At 37.1% G+C, this 27,983-nt stretch overlaps 2 protein-coding genes across 16 annotated transcripts in view; both read right to left on the reverse strand.

Moving 5' to 3' along the window:
- Nucleotides 1-21,058, reverse strand: part of DDHD2 (DDHD domain containing 2) — a 42,412-nt gene extending 21,354 nt beyond the window's left edge. For 3 of the 12 annotated variants that reach the window (XR_011534362.1, XR_011534363.1, XR_011534360.1), the window contains exons 1-15: nt 14,447-14,719; nt 13,005-13,232; nt 11,829-12,019; nt 10,942-11,031; nt 10,269-10,389; nt 9,062-9,151; nt 7,731-7,866; nt 5,720-5,928; nt 4,399-4,521; nt 3,198-3,293; nt 1,997-2,125; nt 1,731-1,886; nt 1,362-1,464; nt 1,051-1,221; nt 191-353 (exon numbers count right to left, since the gene is read on the reverse strand). Coding sequence is in view for 6 of the 12 variants with exons in the window: in XM_070598885.1 (XP_070454986.1) it covers nt 191-353; nt 1,051-1,221; nt 1,362-1,464; nt 1,731-1,886; nt 1,997-2,125; nt 3,198-3,293; nt 4,399-4,521; nt 5,368-5,435; nt 5,720-5,928; nt 7,731-7,866; nt 9,062-9,151; nt 10,269-10,389; nt 10,942-11,031; nt 11,829-12,019; nt 13,005-13,224 (2,066 nt within the window). In the remaining 6 variants the exon portion in view is untranslated. Of the gene's footprint in view, nt 1-190; nt 354-1,050; nt 1,222-1,361; nt 1,465-1,730; nt 1,887-1,996; nt 2,126-3,197; nt 3,294-4,398; nt 4,522-5,367; nt 5,436-5,719; nt 5,929-7,730; nt 7,867-9,061; nt 9,152-10,268; nt 10,390-10,941; nt 11,032-11,828; nt 12,020-13,004; nt 13,233-14,118; nt 14,407-14,446; nt 14,822-17,678; nt 17,741-19,126 lie in introns of those variants that run through there. The other 9 variants (XM_070598886.1, XM_070598887.1, XR_011534359.1 and 6 more) reach the window with 7 other exon arrangements.
- The window catches only part of BAG4 (BAG cochaperone 4), a 35,476-nt gene continuing 28,481 nt past the window's right edge, over nt 20,989-27,983 (reverse strand). For all 4 annotated transcript variants that reach the window (XM_070598890.1, XM_070598891.1, XM_008507168.2 and 1 more), the window contains one exon: nt 20,989-27,293. In XM_070598890.1, the coding sequence (XP_070454991.1) occupies nt 26,808-27,293 (486 nt within the window). In that variant the 3' untranslated portion in view covers nt 20,989-26,807. The remainder of the gene's footprint in view (nt 27,294-27,983) is intronic.

The raw sequence follows: 27,983 nt of genomic DNA on the forward strand, positions 1-27,983 counted from the left end.
TTAAAAAACAATGCATTTAAACCAGAGTTCTTTAAATGACATGATTGTGCTATTTTGTAATTGTCTAAATGAGAAATCATTCTAATCTCAAATGTATACCAGCCTATCCTCCTTTTTCTACATCTATCAAATATCTATGAAACAATTCGATCAAAAAAAAAACCCAGAAACAAAATCAAACAACACTCACCAGTAGCACAGATGGCTTTGTAAAGCAAATAAATATTCATTAAAACTTTCAATGGGCTTCTCCTGTAGCACATAGTCAATGCGTTGGCCCCCATTCAGCATTCCCACGTTGATGGGTGGGACTTCTTCCTTAACTGCCACAGGGGTCTCCTCTGTGTTAATATCTGGATATGGAGGAACTGTAATAAGAATCTAAAAGCTTCCAGCCCTCCAAGGTTGTCCTTACTTCCCCTGAGACTCCAAGTTTACCATAGGATGAGCTACTCTCTGTTCAGAAAACTCTCTCCCATCTTCCTCCTCTCAATCTCCTTAAAGCTTCTCCTCAAGTTACACTGATTTCATCCAGTCCCCTTTTTTTCTTTCCTCTACCTCTGACAGCTAATTCATTTGCCTTTGGTTTATAAACTCAATGCAAGCAGGGACAGAACTCTTTAGGCAGTTGAAAACTAAAGCAAAAGAATGCAGTGTTAACCGTGAAATGAAGAGGAGAATATCCTAGCTGGTCCCCAGCCAGGAAAATAAGCCTGACCCATGAACACAGACATTCCCCTGTGAAAGCACGGTGATCCAGGCTCTTAACATCACCCTCACAGTTCCCAGGTGGGGGCTTTCTAAAGCCTCATTACCAAGACGCTTAGCTTCTCTTGACATTTTTCCGTACAAATAATGTTTTTCCATAATTTTTGGCTATCAGATGACACAAAAGGCTAGCAGGGCAGAAGGCCCATTAGGACTCATAGTATTGGTTCTGCACAACAAAAAGGGAAAAGTAAGAAGTCCGTGGGAGAATAAGAACTACACACCATGGAGTCCCTCCTATCTGGCCTGATACAGGAAATCAATGTGTACAGTGTCACTCACCACTAGGCTTCTCTGAACTTGATTCAGGTTCTGCTTCAGTTTCTTCTGCAGTTTCTGAAGCTTGTAAGGCAGGGTATGGAGCTCTGGTGAAAGACTTCCAGGCCATCCGCAGCGAACCTAGCAAGTTGTTTTTAAGGTCCATACTCATCCTGGTCAAGCCCTCTCTCAGTTCTGAAACACACATGAAAAAAGAACATTACATGGTTTACATAGAGTTTAGGGTCCAACACAGCTAAACAAAGTGAATGGGGTCCAGTTGGTTTGCACTGACCAGAAGGTCTAGAATCATCAAGTTCTGTACTCAGACTTACCTAAGTGCATCCGCTTCCTGCCTTTATGATGTGGGATCAGCATTGGCTCAAATTCCACACCTGGGACAACCATTGGTTCAATCCTATAGGCCACAGGATCAAACTACATAGGAAAAACAAAAGCTACATATACCTCTGCTGAAGAAAGATAGTCTGAGGAACCAAATATCAGGCAAGAATAATTATAAGCTCATTTGTTGAAAACGTACAGTTGTTCTGCCCCATAACCTCCAGATTCATAGTGTTATAAGTTGTCTCACTACTACAGAATAGTAAAGGAAAAAGCATATTAACACAATAGAAAACCATATGCTCTTTACCATAAGCCCTAATATTCAAGTAAAACCACAAGAGCTGTCCAATGCTTACAGGATGATAAATATTGAAGAAACCTTTGCATGTTGGAAATTTGTAGTTGGGATCAATTCTCTTTAGGCCTCGGACAGTAAGGAACATGCCAATGGGAGATCCAAAGGCAAAGAATATTTCTGGTTTATATATGAGCCGGGGGTATTTTACAGACACCTGGAGCAAGGAAATAAAAGCATCTCTCATTAATAACAAAAGTTACATCTGTTCTTACCATACCAATGGCAGGCAATAAAATGACCAAAGAGAACTGGTAGCAGTGTTACCTGCCCAATGCCAACGTCCAGATAGTCACCATTTGCAGTGTCACCAGTACAACTGCAGAACTCCGATTCTTTGGGGATGTTAGGCATATTCATCCCTGAAGCTGACGGTGGAGTTGGTCTATTAATACCCTAAAGAATAAAAAATAGTTCCGTGGAGCTACTATGTAGTAAAAATATCCAAAGGATTATACAGTTTTCTACAAGTTTGAAAGGATGCTTGAGAAAGTTCTGAAATAACAGCCAGTAAGTCTAGGAAGAGTCTCTTAGAAAACAAGATAAAGCTGACAAAAACAAAAGTTGCCTTAAATTATCAATTGACATCCCTACACGCTCTAAAATGATGAAAAGCTGTACACAGCCATTTGGACGCAACTGAAACTTTAGGCAACCATCATGAGAGAAAACAACAGCAGAACACTGTAGAAGGAAGATTGAGGATTGCTATGGAGTTCAGTGAAGTCCTCTGCCTTTCTAATCAAAGCAAGTGGAATGTTTCCATAGGTATAGAAAATGAGGCAAATACAGGGCCGAGAACTGAGTGTTAAATAAGAACTGAGCAATTTGCTAAAAAGTTTTAAAATAATTAACTACTAAGATATGGAAAGGAATTCAGTGGCCAGAAAAACTGAGTGTAGAAGTACTGTTACAACATGGATAAAACCTGAGTACATTATGCTAAGCGAAAGAGGCCAGTCACAAAAGGCCACATATTGCATGATTCCACTTATATGACAAGTCCAGAATAAGAAAATCCATAATGACAGAAAGTAGATCAGTGGTTCACAGGAGGAAGGAATGGGGAGTGACTGCTAATAGGTATAAAGTTCCTTTTTGGGGTGATGGAAATGTTGTGGAATTAGATAGTGGTAGTGGTTTCACAATTATGTGAATATACTAAAAACCACTGAATTGTACACTTTAAAGGGTGAATTTTACGGTATGTGACGTGAATTATATTTCAATGAAGTGGTTATCAAACAAAAACAAACAAAAAAAATGGAATAGAAGGAGGAGTCCAGGGTGGTAAGACTTCTGAAGTCTTTCTAAAGATATCAAAAAAGAAAATGTGTTTAATTTCTAAAAAGAGAGCTAAAGATCAATTAACAGAATTGCTCAGTTCCCTAGACCAAACATCTCACAAAGCACAAAGATACAAGGATGTCAAAACTGTTGAATCCTACAAGCTATACTAAGCACGTACCATTGAATTTTTTCTGGTCCTAAAGTAGTTTAATATCTTCTTTCTTGGTCCTAAGGGAATTCCCATTTCCTGAAGATCTTTGTCTGTACATAAAGCCTAGGCATAGAAAATCAAATATCTTTCTTATTTCCAGGCAAAATAAAATCAATTAAATGTTCTGTTCTCTGTGAGGAATAAGACCCAAGCACTCTGTTCTTTGCTTTGTACTACTAGGGTTCCCTAGTGGTACATCATCATAAATAACTTCGAAAAGGAAGGAGTATTTATTCATAAAGGACCTGAATGAAGAATAAAAAGTATCAATACTACAGTATCAATGCTATAGTAATATAAGTAACATTGCATCATTGTAAGAAAAACCTACAGAATCGGTAGCTAACTTCATGAGAGAAAAACCCTCAATTTCCACACTCACTTAGGTGTGACATTCCTGAGGAAGATTATATTCCTACTCATGGAGACAGCAGTAAGACCATACAGCAAACAAAGAGTATGAAAAGACTCACAATCAAGATCTCAGCTTAAGTGCTACTCACCTGATTAGGGAAGTCTTCCTTCACCCTCCCAGACTAGGTTAGTTCATCCTATTTTACATTCTTATACCTCTGTGTACTTTTCCTACTTAAAACTTATCACAATTGTAATTACGTGTTTGATTACTTGTGTCTTTTCCACTAAACTATAAACGCCATGAGGTTAGGGACCATGTCTGTCTTATTTACCACTCCATCTTTAGTACTTAGTACAGTATGCCTGATCATAGTAAGAATTTACTAAATACCTGTTAAATGAACGAATGAATCACAAACCTGAAAAAAAGCACAACAAAAGTGGCAAAAAACAAAAACAAATAAATAAGCAAATATCAACAGCAGAGCTCCTGAAAGCATAACAGAAAAGAGTTGGAATAGTTAGCGGTCATTTATTCTTGCTCTCATGTTCTTTGAGCTGTGCTGTTCTTTAGTTTTTGCTCTATCGCTATATGTGTATCAATTTGGCTCCCTCTGAAGTCTGAACTCCCACAAAGCAAAGATCACTTTATTTAATAAAAACACATAAATAATGCTAGAGAACACTACTAATGATAAAGTATTTATGGCTAACATGCTTTTAAAGGGTAGGCTCTTAGTAAGCGGTATAAAGATAAGCAATAAAAATACTGAAAATGGTATAGCATAAAGTTTTAAAAGATTATTTTTACCAGAGCTTCCTTATCTACTTTCTCCTTCTCAAAGATACTAAAGAATTCAGAGAGTTGAAGTTTCTTCAAATCTTCCTCTAGTGTCGGTATGTCTCCTTGAGCCATGACACTATTTGGCAAATCCTAAAAATTAAATTGTAAAGCTCATATTCTCTAAATTCATTTAGATATTCCTTTATTAATACTATTTTTCAATAAAGAAAGGTACTATGTAAGATTTCCAGAGACGTAACTTTAAATAACCTGTAACTTATACAAAATATAAATTAAGAGGTCACTCATGTCTAAGTTTTTGCAACTTCAGTTGAAATTTAATATTTTAAATAAATGAATGAGTGAATAAATGATCATCAAAGTATTCTTAATTATCAATAACAAAATATTTACTGAGCTCTTATTAGGGAAACTGTTTAAGACATAAAACAATCTAAGACAAAGCCCTTGCCCTGGAAGAAGTCACAGTCCAACAGGAGAAATAGACACTTACATAAAATAGAAAAAAAAATTACAAGATAGTATATGCTAAGTACTAATCCGGCACCATAAATAAGTGTTCACAGGACTTTGTTTTACTAAACAATGTTTAAATACCAAGTCCTCCCACTGCTTTCAAATAGAATTCTAACAATTATATCAATTTGCATCCAATGCATTCTTCATTCCCTCATATGCAAACTCCATTTCAGGTCGATTCTATAATTCTAATAATAGATCAGTAGTGCATATTTATGATAGAAAATAAGACATAGTTATTTTAGAATGTGGCAAATATTTGTAGGAGCATATTACTATCTTGCTTCTATCATCCAAGAATGACAGAGATAATTACAAGTCTGTTAAAACTAAAATAAATGTAAATTTAATGTTATGGTATGAGACTAAACTAAGCGAGAAATAAAAAAAAGTCTAAAATCTAAAAATCCTTCCTAAGAAATACTACAAGAAAACCTATCTGAACATCTAGATTACCTTTTTACTGTCAATATCCCCCAAAGAATCTTTCTGATTTGTTAGGATATCAAACAATATAAGCGAACCTATAAGTAAAATAGAAGAAAGAAGGGACAATTTCTAAGCATTAGCACTAAATAGCTGTCTTTTATACACAGAATTAATAAGCCAATTACCCATGCTGCAAAATCTACGAAGCAGGGAGTCCTTCTTTCCAATCCACCACCACCCTTCCAACCCCTTCCAAATTCTTCATCACAGACCAGTTCGAGACCTCTGAATCTGATACTGATAAAAGATATCGTATTTCAAACACAGGTGTCCTTAAAATGTGACGGTCCTCTCTGATCACAGAGAATTCATTTGTTACCTAAACTATGACCAGCAATGGATACACCCCCTTTGAATTCAGGGTTCCTCTGCAGAAAAAGTGTATATATTCGGTTCATTTCAGAAGCAACCGTGTCCACGATAGTCTGACAGTAGGTGGGGCTATTGTAGAAGAAGACATCCAGAATTGTGTCATTGGTGAAGTGCCTTAGGCGGTTAATGCTGGGCAGGGTTATTCGCTGCAGATCTCTGAAAAAAAGGAAAGATATTTTAAGCAGAAAACCTAAATACATTCCATAATCTCCTCTAAGTTATTATACAGCTTAGTCTTCAAGCTTGGACTTAGATATTTAAAGATACAAGAGACAACTGTCAATTTACAGGAAATACAGGACAGACATGTTTAATGAAGTCAAAGGGATGTAAACAGCAAAATTCAGGGTGTGACAAACTCTGCAAAACAACCCAGTTTCTTCAATACATAAATTGCAAGAAAGTAAGAGATGGAAAGGTAATCAAGAGATTAAAAAAGACTTAAAAGATATATCAACCAATTGCAATTTATGGACGTCATTTGGATCCCAGTTCAAAATACGTATGTGTGTGCGTTTGTGTGTGTGTATATATATATACATATATATATATATATATATAATGTATGTGTATATATAAATCATGACATTTATTAGAAAATTGGAAATTTGAACACTGACAGTATATTTGCTGATACTAAGAATTTTATTTGAGATGTAATAATGGTGTTATGGTTATATTTTTTTAAAAGTCCTTTAATATATACAAGCAAACATTTACAGATGAAATAATATGATATCTAAGATTTAACTCAAAAGTAATATGGTAAAGGGATGGACACTAGACAGAGGTATGAAGATATGCATGGGGCAGAACTGGTCATGTGTTGAGATTGTTAGGGCTGGGTCAGTACACGAACATTTATTATATATGTTACTTACGTGTACAAAAATGCTCTGTAATATAAAGTTTTTTAAAAAGACAGAAGTTACAAGAGGCTCCTCCTGGAATTCCCAGCATTAAGGTTTTTTGATCATAAGTCAAATGACAAACAGATCAGCTCCTTCTCTCAAGGCAGAATTTATAAAGGGTGAAAGAAGGTGAGACCGCCAGGTGCCAAAAGCAAACAGAACTCATATCTCACAAAGGTAAACCATGCTGATACTGTCTAAATCAACTTCCAGTTAAAGCTTTCTCAAATTCCCAGGAATTCCTCAAACATTCAACAGCTTCTGTAGTTTAGAGAGGGTTATGTGCCCTTAGTAACCTCTTAAGATCAGCTCAAATATGAACGAATGTGAACTCCACAATGAGTAAAACCAACGCCGCAATGCAACGTTTGGCACATGGAATATGCCCAAATCACAGAGTACTAACTATATTATGAACACACTTCTTTCTGGAGAGCCTATAGCTGAACATCCTTAATATAAGGCAACCTTCTCTGATATTACCATAAAATTTACCAACAAAGCTACTGGGTTTGCAACTTAAGAAAGCCATCACTTAAAAAGTCATTGTACTAATTATACCTCAAGTTATAAATGCTGATAATTTTATGTTTGCGGATTTCCTTTTTTTGCCCAAGTTTGGACAAATATTATCTAAATAAATATGATCACAAAAGGAACAACAAAATACTTTGTACATCTTGAGGAAAGTTGGCTTTTGACACCAGGAGATGGAAATGCTTATCCACTATGGGAAGAAAGCAATGTTTGGCTTTAACGCTAAAGAAATAATAAAGCTGTAATAGTAAATACTAATGAGCCAGTAAAACATACTGGGAGAAGATACACACATTTCTTTACTCCTAACCCAGACTAGTTAAACCCAAGGGATTGGTCAGTATTTAATAATGTATCTCTAAGTAAAAGACACAGAAGTACAAAAAACTTTTTGTTGAACAGAATTTTAAATATTATGATCAGCTACAGCAGAAATATCCCTAAGCCTATTAATGATCAGAAAACATATTACGATCACTGAACAACTCAAAAGTGTAAGGTATTACTCACACATCCACACCAGTAGAATGCAAAGGACTGTGCCAGTTAACTGGAAGAAATTCTACCCTCCCAATCTGCTGATTTTCTTGGGCTTTCTTAAAATGCGTCTGTAGCAGGTTCAAGGAAACACTGCGAAAATCATTAACTGGAAAAGAAAATTAACTTATGCATCAACAGTGAAGCAATGCCTTTGCAGAATTAGGATGCAAGAGGATCATGTAATTATACTCTATCTACATGTACTTAGAACACGTATTTATTTGAGTCAAAAATAGCAAAGTGGTATTTGGGGAAAATTATCAGTGCATATAGGAAAAACTGTTCCTTTAATACAGAACTGCTTTTACTATACAAAACATTTCATCAAAAGAAAAGCTAACTTCGGGCCAGCCCAGTGGCGCAGCGGTTGAGTGCGCACATTCTGCTTCGGCGGCCCGGGGTTCACCGGTTCGGATCCCGCGTGCGGACATGGCATCGTTTGGCAAGCCATGCTGTGGTAGGCGTCCCACATATAAAGTAGAGGAAGATGGGCATGGATGTTAGCTCGGGGCCAGTCTTCCTCAGCAAACAGAGGAGGATTGGCAGCAGTTAGCTCAGGGATAATCTTCCTCCCAAAAAAAAAAAGAAAAGCTAACTTCAAAACTTCTACTGAGCTATGAGAATTGCTTCAATTAAAAAAAATTTACATGATTATGTCAATCAGTCTTGCAGTCAGATTCCTATTCTAACTTTCTGGTTCTTATACACAACCACTACCTAATATTTTAGATTAAAAAAAAAAAAACGCATTGTTGTTTAAAATTTGTATTATGTCCATCTTAACCTTCTAGAAGGTTTGTGCTTAGACGCATTAGCCAGTATGATAAGATTCCCAAACTGGGATAATTAGACTTTGAATACTATCAAGTATTAGAGGACATTACCTTTCAAAATCAAGTTAGACTAATGACCTAAATATTCTAATTATCAAGAGGTTTATCACAGTTATCAATTACAAAAACGACTGAAGCTTCTGTTATTCATTTAAACTATATCATCTTTATGGTTTTATTTAAATTCAGAATGGCTAGAATAGGACCCTCATATCATAAAACAATTTTATAAGGATTAGGTGCTTGTTTCACTCAAGAATTATTAGTTAAGAGCATAAACGATTAGCCTAAGGAATTTACTAGTACTTTAGGTCTAAGCTGGGAAGCTTTACTACCTTGCCACCTGTCTTTAGCTCTCCAAATCTTATTATGCAGCGAAGACAACAGACTAAAGCCAACACTTTATCTCAGCTCCAGGAGCACTAAGATTCCCCTTAATCATCTAATCTTAAATGCTTTGCAACCTACCACACTGTACGATGCTTCGAAAGCGGAGATCACAAGCTGGTCCAATCCCATGGACTACAAAAACCAAGTGATCTATTTGTAAAGGTTCCCCTATAAATGAAATTTAAAAGAAAAATTATTCTATAACTAGTGATGTATTCTAAAATCAAATATTCACAATGAGTAAATTATAGAGATGGGCAAGTTAAAATATAAGCGGATAATTTAAAGGATACAAAATAGTCATATATAACTGCTGAGTAAAAATACAGTGATTTTTCTTTGTTTCTAATTTATCTTGAAAGAAGTCTATGAAAAAAATGTTCAGGTTTCTTAAACTTCTTATTTTGAAAGAACTGCAATCTTACAGAAAACTCAAAAGAATAGTACAGAAACTCCCATGTACTTTTTATACATTTCACCACATTTGCTTTATTCTCTCTTTATGTGTATGTGTATACACACTCATTTATTTTTCTGAACCATTTGGGAGCAGGTTGCATACATCATTACATGGCACACATAATAATTCTTTAACCCTTTAATATTTCAATGTGTATTTCCTAATATTCTATTATATATCCACAGTGCTGTTGCCGAATTTAGCCAATTTAGCACTGATAGAATACTTTTATCTAATATTCTGTTTTTATCAATAGTACTAATAATGTCTGGTATGTATCTGAAACCTGAAATTTTAAACTCATCTTTTTAAATTACAGTGAGTCTAAGACTTTGTCCAAGAGACAAGCCATTTCCTCTGTAAGGTAAAAGTAATTTTATAAATATACTACAAAACCAACCATAGTATATAAATTACCCTAGGTAGATAGCAATGGGTAACCATTAAAGTCCTACTAAACAACAGTTTTCCTCAGTTGAAAATCTTTAAGGACAGGAGTTATCAGGAATAAATTTCTAATCAAACAGGTGAAACCACACTTCTTAGAATTAGGACTAAATCAGTTCATCTGTACTCAGTGACTTCCTGATTACTACTGCCAAATTTTACTCATTCTACCATATATACTTAGCAACTTTAAAAGAGATTTTTATAGCTAAGATTCTTAGTAGATGAAGTGATGCTAATCCTAAAACTCAGAATAAGTCCATATGATTAAAGATTATTTCTAAGCCTTGAGGTAATCCAAATCCAGAGAAAAAGATCACAATTAAAGTCATAAATAAGTATATCAGAAGATAAGAAAAAATAAATGATTAACATTACCACAGTGAATGTCAACAGAGATGTTCTCAACCCCTCTCTTCACTGTTCTTGGTCGACCCTGCTCAGTGGGTGTTGAGCCCCATTCATCAGACCCTGTAACTGGCTGGTAATGCACCATAAGCTTAAATAGAAAACATCAGAGCAATCAAGATATTCTACATTAAGACACCTCTATTTATACATTTTGAGAGATAGAAACATGTCTTTCAAAACCTAATAAATAGCCAAGTCTCAACTGGAGTTTTGATATACAACTCCCATAGCTTGAAATGAGAACCCTGAAAATACATTAGGCTAACACTGTTTATCTTAAATATCTTACAATTTTATTTGTCATTTACACCTCAAATAAAGCTAAAAGAAAAGAAAAAAATACATCAGGCTAACAGATCTTTCAATGACACCCTACACATGGAAGATATGCCTACATATTATGTCAGAGATAATCTACAGTGGCATAATTTTCCCTAAGGAAATTCTTTTGTATAAGCTGAACGAGGTAAATAATGGTAGCAGCTACAAGTTTTAAGATTCATAATTGTGAATGCAACATAAAAATTTCCAAAGGCTATCCTAAGTAGAAACCCTAGGAAAAAGAAACCAATTAAGTTCTCCTTAGTACTGCAATTAACCCTTAATACCAACAGTAGAAAAAGGCTTTAATTTGCTTTACCTTTGGATTGTGTAATATAATAATTTCTCTGTTAGGAGACTCCAGTTTCTTTTTCCATTCATCCAGAGTTACAGCAAGCATGTATGTTTCCTTAAAAGAAAACACATTTCATTAGATTTCTCTAATAGCTTTTCTATTAAAACTGAACTTTTTCACAATAGTGCTAGATAAACAATTATAATAAGAATATCCTACTCCAATTTATCAACTTGCTTTTAAAAATCTTTTAAAATTACAACAGATAACATTATAATACAAAGAAAAAAATCACTCTTACTCTATCATATAGACTGGAGATAACCACTGTTCACATTTTGGTATATTTCTTTCAATATTAATGCATGTATATTTTTCATCAAATTACAAATATATTACCTATATAGTTCTTTCTCTTGATTTATCAAATTTGTTTTAAGATTCTTTTAAAATTACAATAGATAATAGCGTAGGACAAAGAAAAAAGATCACACCTAATTCCATCATCTAGATCAGAGATAATCATTGCTCACATTTTGATATATTTCTTTCAATAATATCAATGTCCTACCCCAAATTAAAGAAAATAAATTTCAGACTGTTTTCAGAGCAAGAAAAATAAAAGGCAAAAAAGACCAATCTTGTGGTCATAGTTTAAATATTAACAATGATCACCATTAGAGAAAAAAATTTTAATTTAAAGGCGTTAACAGTTTCCGCAGTAGTTTAAAATCTGAAAATAAACCTACTTTATCCTGAAATTTACTTGCAAAAAGAAATGCTATAAAGTGTGATGCAGATAGAACCAAACTCTTTCCGGAAATTTCACAAAATAAATCACAAGAGGAAGAAAAGATTATTAAATGAGGAAAAAAATGAAGAAAATGAGTAAAAAAGGATCAAAAAAATACCTCTAATACTTGGCTGAAGCTCTCCGAGTAGGGAACATACTTATTATCTTTGTCTCCCTTGTAAAACCAGGTACATCGTCTCACTTCTGAGGCTAGCTCATCCCAGTACACAGCATATCGCATCCTCTCCCCCAAATGAACATCGTATCTGCCCCCATCAGTGGGGACAACTCTCCCATTACAATCTTTTCCTACAAGGATTGGAAAGGAGAAAAGAAGTACATACATCAAAACAAACCTCCCCAAATGCAATTCTGAGTTATACTCTAAACAATGTTATGAAGCACATGAATGAAGTTTCTACTTGGCTAAATGCTAAACAAAATGGAATTTAATTGGTATCTTTTTTTCACTAACTACTTTATAAACCATCAAAACCATTCTTGGTTTTAATGAAACATGAAAAAAATAATGCCCAAACACTGTTTTTTTCCTGAGGAGAGACAGCAGTGTCCCTTAAAAAAGAAAAAAGAGTATATAAGGGGGCTTTTCTGAATCTTTTGCTTGAGGGGCCAAAAGATAAATTAATGAGCATAACCATCATGATGATAAAGTAGTGACTAGCATCATTTTTATTTCATAAAAGAAGAAAAAACAAGTGACAAGTTAAAGAATTCATTCTTTTGCGATGTGACACTGCCCCCCACACACACACTCCTTTTTTCCTTTTAAGATTTTATTTTTCCTTTTTCTCCCAAAGCCCCCTGGTACATGGTTGTGTATTTTTAGTTGTGGGTTCTTCTAGTTGTGGTATATGGGATGCCACCTCAACATGGCTTGATGAGTGGTGCCATGCCTGCGCCCGGGATCCAAACTGGTGAAACCCTGGGCCCCCGAAGAAAAGCTTGCGAACTCAACCACTCCGTTACAGGGCCAGCACCCCACACACATACTCTATAAACCAAAACTGAAACATAAGCTGGAATGTAAATATTATTGGATAACTATGCAGAAATCACAATAGGTACTGTTTCCAAAATACAGACCAAATTCTTAAACGTTATAAATTGGCTAGGTAGCAATGCTGAGCTTCTATATAAAAATGCTATAGGAGACAACTAGAAAAAAAATCTAAAATTTATCTTTAATAGCCCTCACTATAAAGACTATCACATTATAGTTTGAGAGAGATGTTACTAAGTCTTTGTCTATTACAAGTCATCATTTTCATCCTACCAGAGCCATATGCCTCTTCCAGCTGCTGTGAATCCTCAGAGTTGAAAGGAATCCACGTCTCCTTAGAATCTATTATTTTACAGTAAAACCAATGAGGAGACACCGGTTCATACAAACTGCAAGCATCCATGTCTATTAGCTCAAAGGAACTGCATGAGTTTGGCGATGGGGACGGATCTGACTGGGACAACTGTTCCTGGTGTGATTCCACTGATGACATTTCGTTCTCTAAAAGACAAGATAAAAGAAAATTCTCAGAAAAACTATTTTCCTTCTATTAACAGTGTAATTGTTGACACCCCAAAAGACTGGTCATTTTAAGGTGTCATTTCTGCAAAGAACAAACAAAACACAATCTAAGGGGGCTGCACAATTTAAAACAGAAATAACTCCAATTAAGAGCTGGATTTTGGGGGGCGGGGGGAGTTAAACAAAATGCTTCTTAGACAAACCGCTTTGCACTGATCTCCCAATTCTCTCAGAAAATTGCATGGTTTTAACCAGACAATAAGTTATAAAACAAACCCAGAATCACAAGAAACATAGTTAAAAACCTGACTGCAACAAAACATTTTACCCCAATTTCCAATCTAATTCTAGAGCCAAAGGCAAAAACTTATTCCAACTAAGAGTCTTAATAATATCTAGGTTTTAGGCTCTAGGGCCCTATCATTACACATTTACATGATTATTAGAATCTTAAAATATTGAAAATAAAACTATTCACTTAAGAACCAGTCCGTTTTTATTGACCCTCGAAGGGTGCTCCACTGGCAACTACGGAACAAATTCTGCAAACACGAAGCTCGCGCGGGCCCGCTGAGCGCACGCGAGCACCCACTCACGGTCAGGTCTCCGCGGAGAAGTAAAGCGTTACCTCAAAAGCCTCCTTCCCCCAAAGACGACTGTGACCTGCGTGTTCCACCCCTTCCGCGCCCGGTCGACGCGGCAAACACGAGCGCTGCGGACCGGGGAGAAGGCGAGCTCCTCGCGGGGCGCGCCACGCTCTCGCCACCTCAGCACCCGGCGCGGCGGGACCGCAAACACCTGGCCTCCCTAGCGGACCCTCGCCGGGCGGTCGGCCACTTGATCATTTTCCCTAGCACAAATTTACCTCCGCCACCTTGGCGTGTCCCCACACCCCCGGGCCTCCTGCTGCCCAGATCTGGGACCTCGGAGCTCGGGCACTCGTCTCCCGCCGCCTGCAGCCCCGCGGAGGGGAGCGAAGCCCCAGTGGAAACCAGGTGATTCCCGGTGCCTGAGGGCGCCGGCAATCCCAAGGGGCCCCGGCCGCCTCCCAGGTCACCCCACCCTCCGCGGCTGGCCCTCCCACTCCGCCCGCCGCGCCTCGGGCATCTCCATCCCGCAGTGCCTCAGCCCGCACGCCAGTCGGGCCGCCCCCGCCCGGCTCGGGCCGCCCCCACGCGCCGTAGCGGACTCACCTGGCAGCCACGCTGCCTTTCACGCGCTCCTGCCCTCGCTGAGGGGGGCACGACATGTCCCCACGGCGGCCTTTGCCCCGAGCCCAGGTGGGGCGGAGCAGGGCAGAGCCTGCGGCCCCGCCGGGCTCACGCCCAACACTGGGCTCCACTGCGCTCCCAGCGGGCGAGCAACGGGTCACGACGCAGAGAAGAAAGCTGAGGTGCCTGGGACCGCGGCGTGAAGGCGAAGGGTGGGGCAACGAGGGCCGCATGGGGACTAGCGCGAAGTGTCGCGAGAGGTGGAGGGAATCGCGCGAGATGTGCTCCCTCCCCTGGGACCGGGAGCCCGAGCGCGGGGCAGACGCGTGTTGCCTGTGGCGTGTGCTCCTCTGCTCTGAGCCAGTGCGTGGTGTCTGGGGATGAGGCCAGCGGTCTTTAAAAGGCTGGGGTGGGGAATAACATTGTAGGTTTAGGGAATATTTCGAATTTCAGTGAAAGAAAGGTTCTGCAGCCAGCCCAGCCTCTTCACTTAATAGATGGGAAAACAGGCCGCCTGACCCAGGTGGTACTCTGGGTCACCCTACTGCTGAGAAGTAGCATGCTAGGGTGCTGGCAGCAACTGCGTCTCTCCAGACCTGCGCTTCTAGGTGCTGAGGAGGACGAGTGCAGTTGGCATGTGCAAGGAAATAAAGGTTATCTCGAGGGCTTTGCCCCTTTTCCCCCTTTCGCTTCTTCGGATTTTAGAGGCTGCCAAAACGATACCTCTAAAACATGTAGAGGTGAGCCTGACAGGATTTAAAAGTTGCAAGGGAGGCTGGAGACGAGATATTTTTGCTCAAACAAGGTGACATAACTGAGGTGAAAAGTTTAAACGAATTTCCCACAGTCATGAAGCTGAGTAGTAGCCTTGACCAGCTCTCCTGTATATTTAGTTTTCTGGAAGACCTCAGTTCCTTTGGGTATTCGATGAGAGACTTCACTGTTTTCTAACTAGACTATAGGGCAAAAGGTCAGGGAATATTTCCAGTTTTATTTCTTCAGAAGCCGAGGGGAAAAAACTGAAAGAGGGAGTGTTTTGTAACATCAATTCTCTTATAGGTTAACACCCATACACAAATATTCCTAAGTTTACTTACACCTTCTCCTCAAATTTATGACACCTAAATAGCTTCTGTTCTCTGCAGAGAGAATGAAGCCAGGACTGTGTCCCATGCTCTAGGATCTTGTCAGCTGACTAGCTAATATCATAGACTAATAGTAGCAGCTAGCGTTTACTGAGCTCTTACTATGTTCTAGGTACAGCAGTAAGCATTTTAGAAGTATATTCCCATTTAGCCCTCACAGCAACTTGATGAAGTAGGTACTACAGTTGTCCCTGTTTGCAGAAATAAAATGACTCAGTGAAAGTCATACCACCAGCAACAAATGGAGCCAAAATTATAAACACACAGTCTGTCTTCAGAGCCTGTACCTAAGTAACTTACCTAAAATCAGTCAGTTAAGGAACAGAAGTGGAACTTGAATTTAGGTCCTCTATCTCCAAATCCCATTGTATCCTCTATACCAGCTGTTCTCAGTTTTTTTTTGTTCTCAGGACCCCTTTATATTCTAATTATTGAGGACCCTAAAGAGTATTGTTTATGTAGGTTATATCAATCACTATTTACTGTACTAGAAATTAAAACTAAGAAATTTAAATATTTATTAATTCATTAAAAATAGTAGTAAAAAACTCAATTCATGTAAATGTTTTTATGGAAAAATAACTTTTCCAAAATAGAAAAGAATGACAATGCTTTACATTTTTGTAAATGTCCTTAATGTATGGTTTAATAGAAAACCAATGGATTCTCATATTTGTTTCTATATTCAATCTATTACAATTTTAGTTTTGGTTCAAGTATATGAAGAAAATTCAGTCTCACTCAACTATGTAGTTGGAGAAGGAAGGAGTGTTTTAATAGCCTTTTCAGATAATTTTGGATATTCTTTCTAATGTCACACTAAAATTCAACAAATGGTAGCTTCTTAAAAGTTAGTTGCAATGTGGAATCTGAAAACATGTCAATGAATTTTTGGTACTCTGATACATTAAAATCCATTGGTCTATCTTGCACTTTCAATGGATTTTTTTTATCCATGCATGATTTATGACATCATGCATTGGTCATTTGGAAAATATCAGTTCCCTGAGCAACGCAGTCTTCCAAAGGTTAACACATTTTGTTACACAATATTTTTTTGAAAAATTACCACCAATTTCATTAGAAAAGTCTCTTAAGTATTCAGAAGCTGTCAAGCTCATAGTAGATAAAAGGTTTCCAAAATTCTACTTTTTTCTTAAAAGGTCAAATTTTATAATTGGCAACAAATACTATCAGTTGTTTTCCTTGAAGTGACAGTGCACTGTTTTCAAGAAAAGTTTTGCCAAATAAGCCTGAATTGCCCATGGTTTGTCTGTCAATTGTATTTTCAAATAAAAATGATGTTGTATGAAAAAAGAGTAGCTAGGCCAGTTACCAATTCAAATAAGCAGTCAAGGGGCCAGCCTGTGGCTAAGTGGTTAAAAGTTCCATGCGCTCCACTTGGGCGGCCCAGGGTTCGCAGGTTTGGATCCCGGTTGTGGACACACTCCACTCCTCAGCTGTGCTGTAGAGGCATCCCATGTCCGAAATAGGGGAAGATTGGCACAGATGTTAGCTCGGGGCTAATCTTTCTCACACACACAAAAAATTTCACTTAACCAAATAACCAGTCAAGTGCTGGTTAAGCGCTTCTTCCTCAAGAGACCAGCTTACTTCAGTATGCAGAATTGCTTTATGCATTCTAACCATCTGGGCACATGGAATATGAAAAAGGTGTGAACTCCAGGGTTAAGAGTTAATAAAATTAGTAATTTTTACTGCTTCATGAAGAGTATTCTTAAGTGACACTGGCACTGTTGTTATTATGAATGCATGGCAGTGGACGATACAACGACTGATGGTACAATTTGTTTCCATTGCCCTAATTCCTGCTAAGTCACCAGCAGTTTTACCTACCATTGCTTTTCCATCAACAGTGCAAATGTCAGCAACACAGCAAAAAAGGCAAATCATGTCTTAGTTACTAAGAAAATAGTTTTGACCTCGTAACCCCTGAAAGGGTCCCTAAGATCCCCAGTGTCCATGGACCACCCTTGGAGAACTACAGCAATTAAATGTGCCCACCCTGGGGCTTGGAATACAAAAGTAATGAATAACACAATACCTACCCTGAAGGAGTTCACAGTCTTAACAGGTCAGACCAGGAGGTAAACAAATATCTTGCTGAGGGCTATAACGGAGACAGGGAACAGATACACTGATAGTTACAAAAGAGGGAGTAATCAAATGACCAGGCATACCTCCAGAAATGCTCATTCAGTAGGTCTTTGATGGGATTCAAAAATCTGTATTTTCATCAAGCACTCCAGATGATTTCGATGCAGATAGTATGGGATCCACACTTTGAGGAACACAGCCTTAAGCAGTATGAATTGTAGGTTCCCAAGAACGCCAAGTAGGTAGGTAGTTTCAGAGAGAGTATCTTATGGTAACTCTCAAAAACACACCACTTAATTTCACTGGCTATTGTTTGCAATTGTCTACCAAATCTTTTACCAGAAGACTTAAAAGGTAAACTCTGAAAAAGTCTACTTTTTTCCTTTCAATTCTCTAGTGCAAAAGGCAGCAAGCTTTTTTTTGTAAAGGGCCAGATAAATATTTTAGGCTCTGTGGCCATAAAGTTTGTGTCACAATGAATCAGTTCTCCTATTGTAGCACAAAAGCAGCCAGAGACAAAATGTAAACTGATGAGTGTGGCTGTGTCCCAATAAAACTTTATTTACTAAAACAGGCAGTAGGTTAAATTTGGTCTCTGGTGGTAGTTTGTTGACTCCATGCAAAAGATAATGTAATAGCCAGGAAGTTGCCCAAAGAGCAAAAGCTAGAGTCTAGGGGTCATGAAACAACTGGATTTCATCTCTAAAGTCAGAATAATAGTTAGGCATCAATTTTGAATTCCTATCTCTCTCCAGAATAAACCTTATTTCAGTATGTAAAAAGTATGTGTTGAGTGTCTATCAAGGCATGAGGTGGTATGACGATACATAGCTTTTGGAGGCAGAAGCCCTCGATCCCTGGTGGACAGCTGGGCATCCAGTCGGGAAAACTCCAGTTGTCTCTGATGCCCTGACTATAAAATACCAAGGCCAGGGCTTTGGGCTATGACAGTGATTCTCAAACTCTAATGAATGTAAGAGTATGCTAGTGGATTCTTTAAAATGTAGATTTTCAGATCCATAGATTCTGATTAACTAGAATAGTTAATCAGAGGGGTCATGAATCTAGGGATTTTAATCCAGAATGTACAGGCTGGGGCTGTGAAGCAAGTAGCTTAAATCAGGAAACAGAAGACCTGAGCTATAATCTCAGCTGTACCACTTACTGACTTTGTTTATAAAATAAGAATGTCAGAACTAGAAAGAGCCTTAGAGATATCCAGTGTGATGTTCTCTTCCAGCCCAAAGCTGGCGACTTTTTAAAGTCCATAAACTATTCATGAAAATGCATTTTATTACTTTATAGCCACAATGTAATAGTTCCTGCCCTCAACTTGAATAAGCTTATATTTTTTTACTTTGAGGAAAGGGATTTATATTTTCCTTATGATTTCTCTTACTTCAGTGACGGCTGTTTGTTTCAAAAGCTGACAACGTGGTAACTTCAGTGTAAGCTGTGTAGCACCGTGGCTCTCCACTAGCCCTTGGAAGTTTCCATCAAGCCAAGGTTTCCTCTTGGCAGCAGTTGTCAGACTGAGCAAACGTAAATGTAGCAAATACAAATGTAAAATAGAACACTTTTAGAAAAAAACAGGAGAAAATCTTCAGGAACTGGGAGTAAGCAAGGAGTTTTTAGAGACTTGACACTAAAAGTCCGATCCTTAAAAGGAAAAATTGATAAATAGGATTTCATCAAAATCAAAAACTTTTGTTCTGTGAAAGACTCTGTTTAGAGGGTGAAAAGACAAAGCCACAGACTGGTATAAAATATGTGCAAACCACATATCCGACAAAGGACTGGTATCTGGAAAACAAAGAATTCTCAAAACTCAGCAGTGAAAAGACAAACAATGGAGCCCAGATTTGGTTTCAGTACCATTCTTCGATAAGAGGAACAGGGCTTCTTGGAGAAATAACTGACTCTAGGACTAGAATAGGAAACATACAAGATGAGCCTGGAGAATCTTGTAGCACCAGAAAGTAAGGCAGGGCTCAAAAAGAAAAACACCCACACTCAATGTCAAAAGGGACACAACTGAAAGAGATCCCAATGGCCCAAGCAAGACAATTTGAGCAACAACATAAATAAGATCATATTAGATCTGTTAGATCTAATAGAAAGCTCTACTAGATCCATACGAGCATAACACCAGGTGTAAAATAAGTGAGCCCAGACTGATATAAATGATTAATTAAACAAACAAACAGATGGGAGAGAACAGACAAATCTCCCGTGCAGGGGAAATTCCAAATAATTTATGCAGATAAACACCCTCAAGGAGGTGGAGGATAAGTCCCCACTCCCTAAGGAGAAGCCGCATATAGTGACTTCCTTCCAAGAGTACAGTAGGAAAAAGGTCAAAGTAACTTTATGGTGGAGAAACCTGACAAACACTACCTCAGCCAGCTGATTAGGGTTAACATCAATAGTGTGTTATATTTATAGTATATACATTTGATATATGATGAGAAGGGCACTTACCTTCGTGGTCTTACTCCCCAAATCCCATAGCCCCAGTGTAATTATGAGAAAAAGATCAGACAAATTCCAGTTCAGGGGCGTTCTACAAAATATCTAACCAGTACCCCTCAAGACTGTCAAGGTCATCGAAAACAAGGAAAGTCTGAGAAACTGCCACAGCCAAAAGGCTCCTGAGGAGATATGATGACTAAATGTAATGTGGTATCCTGAATAGGATCCTAGAAGAGGAAAAGGATGTTAGGTAAAAACTAAGGAAATCTGAATAAAGTATGGACTTACTTAATAAGAATCTGTCAGTATCGGTCAATTGTAACAAATATACAGGACTATCAGGTGTTAATAACAGGGTGTAGGGTATATAGGAACTCTGTAGTATCACAATTTTTCTGTACTCCTATTCTAAAATAAGTTTATTAAAATAAATCTAGTTAGAAAATGGGCAAAAGACATGAACAGACATTCATGGAAGAGAATACACAGATAGCAAATAAGCACATGAAAAGATGTTCAACATCATTAACCATTAAGGAAATGCAATTAAACCACCGTGAGATATCACTATGCACCTATCAGAATGGCTAAAATAAAAAATAGTGACAATACCAAATACCGGCAAGGAGGCAGAGAAACTCATACACTGATGGTAGGAATGTAAAATGGTATAGCTACCCCTGAAAGTTAGGTAGTTTCCTAAAAAATTAAACATGCAACTCTCATGTGACCTAGAACTTCACTCCTGGCATTTATCCTAAAGAAATGAAAACTATATCCAAACAAAAATCTGTACATGAATGTACATAGCAGCTTTATTCATAATAGCCCAAAATTGGAAACAACCCAGGTGTCCTTCAACAGGTGAACAGTTAAACTGTGGTACATCCATATCATAGCCTACTACTTAGCTATAAAAAAGCACTATTGATACAGGAAATGACTTGTATGAATCTCAAGAGAATTATACTCTGTGGAAAAAAAGCCAATCTGGTTTGGTTACATACTATAAATGGTTACATACTGTACAATTCTCCTTAAATAACATTCTTGAAATGACAAAATTTAGAAATGGAGAACAGATTAGTAGTTGCCAGGGGTTTAGTACGGTGGGAAAGGAGAAGCAGGCGTGCCTATGAAAAGTCAACAGGAGGAGAAACTGTGGTGATGGAATCGTTCTGTATCTTAACTGTAGCAAGGTCAATATCCTGGTTGTGACATTGCAATAAAGTTTTGCAAGATATTACCAGTGAGGGTAATAGGGTACATGAAAGCTCTGCTTTATTTCTTAAATCTGCATGTGAATTTACAATTATATCAAAATAAAAACTTCAATTTAAAAGATACAGTACTGCCAGTTAAATTTCAATTTCAGAAAGACAATCATTTTTAGTATCAGTGTGTCCCATGCAATATTTGGAACATACTTATACTAAAAGATGAGTAGTTGTTTATCTGAAATTGAAATGTAACTGTAGTCTTGTATTTTTTCTGGCAATACTACTCTCAGCATTAGCTTACCAAGATAAAGTATATGTTGCAAATAAAAGAACATTTAAGGGTTGGCTGAGAGAAAATGTGCCCTGCCCCAGAAACCCCTAAATCCTCACTCTCAGCAGCTGGCACCTCCTCTGCCTCACATTTTATTACAACATATGTGCCCACTACTCGTGGTGAGAAAAGACACATAAAATATAAAACCCTCCTGTTCTCACACAGGAGTGAAAAATTATCCAGATAATCTCCCCTTCCAATTTTAGATTTAAAATAGCTATCCTCCTCCAAGAAAGATTATGAAAAAATAAACAGAATAGTCAGGAAAAATTTTCTAGAAACAATTCTGGGTCTCCAACATAATAACACTGTAAAAAACACACCAAGAACTAAAAGGCATCTGAGAAATCTCTAACGTGATGGAGATCAAAAAAGAAACGAAAAAGTTACTTTGGAGAAAATCCATTATTCAAGAAGAAAAAGCATGAAGAAATTATCATTAATATCCTCAGAGATATAAGATGCCCCGACCACAAACAAAACAGAATCCCATAAAGGAACACAGAGAATAAAAAACATTCTTAGAAATTAAAAAAGATGATAGAAGAAATATAAAACTCAATGAAGAGCTACAGATTAAAGGTGAGTTAATCCCCCACAAAGTACAGCAAAAAGGCAAAAAATGAAACAGAGAAAAGTAAATCAAAGAACCAGTCTAAGAGGTCTATAACAGAAATAGCAGGAATTCTAGGAAGAGTTAACAGAGATTAGGAGTTAACAGGTTGAGAAGGAAAATTAACACACAAAAAAATCCAGAAAATTGCACAGGACTTAAGGGCATGAGTTTCCAGTAGGAAATGTGCCCAGCAAAATGGACAAAAACAGACCCATACTAAAGCTATACTGCTGGGAAACTTCAGAACAGAGGGGATAGAAAGATCTTATAAGCTTCCAGAGAGAAAAATCGTGTTTTATACAAAGGATCATGAAAACACATTTTCAAATATGCAAGATGTAAAAAAATTATTTACCATGCACCCAGGAAGCTACTAGAGAACAGACTCTACCGAAATGAGGGAAGAGACTAAGCAAGGGAAGACAGGTACAGAAAACAGGAAACCAACAGGAGAGGCAAAGAGAATCCCCAGGATGAGTTGAAGATCCCAGAATAACAGCATGCGCCGGGAACATACCAGTTCTCCAGTCAGAAACCTCCAGGATAGACTTCTTCAGGAGTTTGAAATGGATAAAATATGTGTCTGGGCATCTTAAGAGATTTAGACAAATGCTAGAGGGTTTGAGGTCAAATTAGTCATAAGTACATAAGCAGACAAAATAAATAAGACACGATTAAGTCCAGGGAAAAAAGGAATTGTTCAGGAAAGGGAAAAGTAATCATAGTTTACTGCATTCTGATTAGCTTTACATAGTTATAATAATGTACAACAAAATTACCATATAACTAGATTGAGAAATTGAGGCAATGAGGACTGAGATGTGAGTATGGTAGCAACAGAAGAGAGAAACCTAAGCCTTCATCCTCTATAGTAGAAAATCAATAGGAATGACCTAAAATTGATAAATCAAGAAGAAATAATACAATTGTTTTATTTAAAAATACGTAGGGGCTGGCCCCGTGGCCGAGCGGTTAAGTTCACGCGCTCTGCTGCAGGTGGCCCAGTGTTTCGTTGGTTCGAATCCTGGGCGCGGACATGGCACTGCTCATCAAGCCACGCTGAGGCAGTGTCCCACATGCCACAACTAGAAGGGCCCACAACGAAGAATATACAGCTATATACCAGGGGGCTTTGGGGAGAAAAAGGAAAAAAGTAAAATCTTTAAAAATATGTAGATAACTTTTTTAAAAACTTAATAGAAAGTGGTTGCTTTTATAGAAGGAAAAATGGGAGTGGGAGGAGAATGCTCCTTTTCATAAAATTAAATCTTTAAACTCATAAGTTCCACAGAATTATTTGACTCTTTAAACTCATGACTTTTTTAAAAAGAAAAAGATGAAAAAGAAAAACTCCACTCATCAACTATCTATCCCCAAAAAACCATTTTTTAAAATGCCAATTTAATTTATATTCTTCAACTTTTTTTAAAAAACCTGCCTACCTTTAACAGTACTACATTAACCAACTGAAGAACTATTTTCAAAATCCTATTTTTGAAAGCATTTAAAAGAATTCCAAACCAACAATGTAGAGACAAGCATAAAGCATAGGTCTTCCCCTAGATACTTCATTAGAGCTTATTTGCCTAAATATTTATATCAGTGGTTATATTTGGAACAAAAGTGGCTTATTGTAAAGAAGACATAGTTGTGTTTAACATGCCAGGTCTGGGTAACTTTATTCAAGATTTTGACAAAAACTATCCCCAAAGTAATATAAATTTAGACACTTTAAAAAAGTCCAGATGTGAAATTTCAAGAAAATTTTGAATTCAGTCTAAGGTCAATACTAAGTCAAAAACTGAACCAAATCCACGAATCCTAAATACTATTTTCCTTTTTAAGTTCATTATTGTTTCTGAAACAGGTCACCAACTTAATTTTCCTTTCTCTGATATTGGTATTTGAATCATTTTAACATGGTTTACATTTTTAAGTTCTAAGTTTGTACTTATCCTGAATATCTTATTATAATTAAAAATATAAATCCAGAAGTGATAACCTTTCCTTACAGAAGAATTCCAATTAATAAATGTAGACAGAATTAGAGCAATAGAAAATCACCATTAGCACACCACAGTAGTAACAGACACAAGCAAAATCTGCCAACAGACACAAAAATGAGTGGGCAAAAGTTAAAGCAGAAACAGGACATTTGCATAGTCTCAAAGTATCTCCAGCAAATATTTAGTCATTACAAAGGAAACATAGTAAGTTTACAGTAGAGAATCCTAGCAGACACCACCTTAGGTAGTGGTTAAGGTTAACAATACCAGAAATACATTACAACATCAAGTGTCGTGATACACTGTCACAGGCTGGGAAAAACTAGAGACGACAGCTAAATGCAACGCAGGATCCTGGATTGGATCCTGGAACAGTAAAAGGACATTAGTGAAAAGACTAAGAAAATCTCTATTTGTTAAACTCTACTTTAGCTAACAGTATTGTATCAAGGCTATTTTCTTAATTTGACAAATGGTCTATGGTTATGTAAGATGTTAACTAAGGGGAAGTTGAGTGAAGAGTATACAGAAACTACTATTTTTACAACTCTTCAGGTCTAAAATTATCTCAAAATTTAAAAAAATAACTTTAAAAAACATACACACACACATATGTATATATGTGCATGATGTGTATATATATATCTCAAGTCTTCATGGAAACTGGTATCTTGGGCACTCAGTTAAATAGTAGTGTTCTCTCCTGAATTAGTCATTGTCTCACTGGTTTACATTAACTTAGCTGTAAGGTTTTTCCTCTTGTAAATTTTTAGTTTCAAGTACAATTTTCTAATTTTCATAGAAAAGTCTTTTTTAACATTCCTATATTTAGCCAAAAATAAAAATCCTAGAATAAAAGTATCACCATATTATCTCATAAAATACTCACCCCAACCGTAAGACCCAGCCAATATTTTTACTCCATTTCTTCTCATCATATAATATATTTGAATTGTTTTTGTTTTGTTTATGAGAAGAAGAGAAGGCTGATAGATTTATTATCACTAATAGGCCTGGCAGTCTAGAAAAAAAAATCATCACTTGGATATCTTATTAAGAAACAGCTGTTTTCCCAATAACAGATACTGTATACTAGAACTCACTTCAGATGTAAAAAAGTAAGTTTTTAACCTAAATCTCTTCTATACGATAGCATAGAGCTACCCAAGCAAGTGCAGCTAAGACCCCTTCAAATACCCCTTCCTTAAATTTGGCTCTAAAATGACTGTTACTAATGGTAATAGAATCTTTTTTATAAAACAAGTAATATTGTCTATGCAATTTAGGGAAATAAACATCAAATCTACCTTTAAAAGAAGAAAATAATTTCCCACTCTAGCTATGGCTGATTCATTCCCTGAGCATGATTCCTCTTTTACCCTCATTGTTTTTGACTATAAACTGAGCTGAAATCTGCTCATAGGGATCTTGATGATGAAACTAATATTTTAGATGGAGAACAGTCTTTCCAAATAGTCATATTACTTCTGCAGTTACTATTTCTACTCACCGTGGCATTTAATTTTTCATCTGTGTCTATCATAATGCCCCTAATGGAAGCAGCAGTAGTGAAAAGATAAATAAGAGGGAAAAAAATTTTTTTAAGTGGATCTTTATCCAAATACAATAAAAAAGCAAAAAAGAAAAATGGCTACAAACATTTTCACTCCTATGCCCATGCCATTTCCAAATTCACCTTTCACTATTAACATGAAAAGTAGAAGTGGTAAAACTCTAACCAGTGATCTATACAAAAAAGGAGACAGTTTACCTCAGGAACTCACCATACATTGCAATATATTCAAGTGGTGAAAAGATAAAAATTCATTCAGGATTGCCATACTATCTGGCTGTCAATACAGTCTCTTGAATTAAACATATTACTACAAAATGTACCAACAAGTAGAGAATAATACTATATTTGTGAACTGCAAATAACAAAACAAAACAGAGGTCCAAGAAGGCTAAAGTCCAAGCTGTAATTTACACATGAAGTGTATGTTGAAAGCAGTCACAATGTACAAAAATGTGACAAGTAATCCAGACGTTTAAAAGAACAGAGCCTGTTTGTCTCAGACTATATCCAGCCTCATCTGGTAGGTTTCTGTTAAGCCTGTTACATAACGTGTATTTCCTTCCTGCTGATAAGAAGCAGCTTGCAGATATCCATAAACTTCTTAAGGAGTGAATCTACTTGGCAATATTGATAACTCCACAGTTCCCTATTACATTCATTGGTCTAAAAACTGAAAACAATTCATAACTAAAATGTTCTTCCAAGTCCTTTACCAGTTTTTCAAGTTTTACTTCAAAGAAAGTTGGAATGTATTGCTTCTTGTCATCAACAGGCATTTCAAAAAGAGGGTAATTAACCAAAATCAAGAGTCCTTTGGTCAAGTTAGTAACAGGCTTCCCCTTTGTTCTAAATCCTTTCATAATCCTTTTTTTTCTAGTTTTTCCAGTATGGCCTGAATTTTACAAACAGCCTCTTTCCGGGCCTGCCGAACAGAGTCTTGGCCCCCAGTTTCAACTGAATCCAGTTCCAAAAGTTCCTTGGTTAGCATTTCTTCCAGAAGCCAGTATGCTTTGTCTGTCTTTTTCCCTACAAATTCTTCTACTTCTTGCTCAAGATATTGGACCTTCTCCAGCACATGTATGATTTTTTTAATACTTGGGGGGGTACCTTCATCTGAAGATGAACACTCTTCTGGAAGATTATTACTTTGATCTTGATTGCTGGGATGTTCGTTGGTGGCATTACCATACAGCTGGGGCTCAGCACTGTATTGGACTTGGGCATCCAAAAGGTCTGAATTATCATTGTTCACAGTTCCCGAGGACTCGTACTGATGGACAGTGCAAGGAAAGCTGTGCCGGCTCATGCCTTGATCTGATTGGCTGTTGGGATATGAGGAATCCTTGGAGTGGGAGAGCAAAGAGGGGAAAAAAGGTGTTTTAATGGGAATCCATCAACATCAGATTTGTTAGCCCACATCTTTCACCTGACCGGGAAGGTACATGAAAAGCTTCCCCACCACTAAAACTGGACCTCGCTCCTTAATCATTTGAGAAAAACAGCCCTAAAAAGATAAAAGGGAATGCACTGTCAAGCAAAAGGCAGAGAATTCCGGAGAATAATGGCTGGAATCCACCCGGAGGCACGTCATCATCAGGAACACCTCATAATCTAACCCTTACCACCTCACAATCCACTCAGTGACTTAATAAATAGGAATTAGAGAGTTTTTCCCCTAAAGAGTTAAAACCTTAAGACAGATCTTGAAAAGGAACCTAGCCAAAAGCAAATGATGTTCAAGTCTATGGTTTGATTAAGCCATACAATTTCACATTAGTTTTGTCTTGTCTATAGACTGAGGTAAAATACAATCTTTGATGGTGTTTAACATTCAGAGTATTACGACAAACAGTAAATGAACATTTTCCTGTCTTTTAAAAAAAGGATGTGAACCTAAAACTGCTCTAAAAATGAAGTCTATTTAAAAAAAAATAAAAAAGGAAACTTGGCTAGGTAAAACTATAGGTAACAGTCACCACTTTTTGTATTACTCCCCATTTAACAGAGACCAGTGCAGAAAAGTTCTGTGTTG

The sequence above is a fragment of the Equus przewalskii genome, chromosome 28 (genome assembly GCF_037783145.1).
Source record: "Equus przewalskii isolate Varuska chromosome 28, EquPr2, whole genome shotgun sequence".
NCBI lineage: Eukaryota > Metazoa > Chordata > Mammalia > Perissodactyla > Equidae > Equus > Equus przewalskii.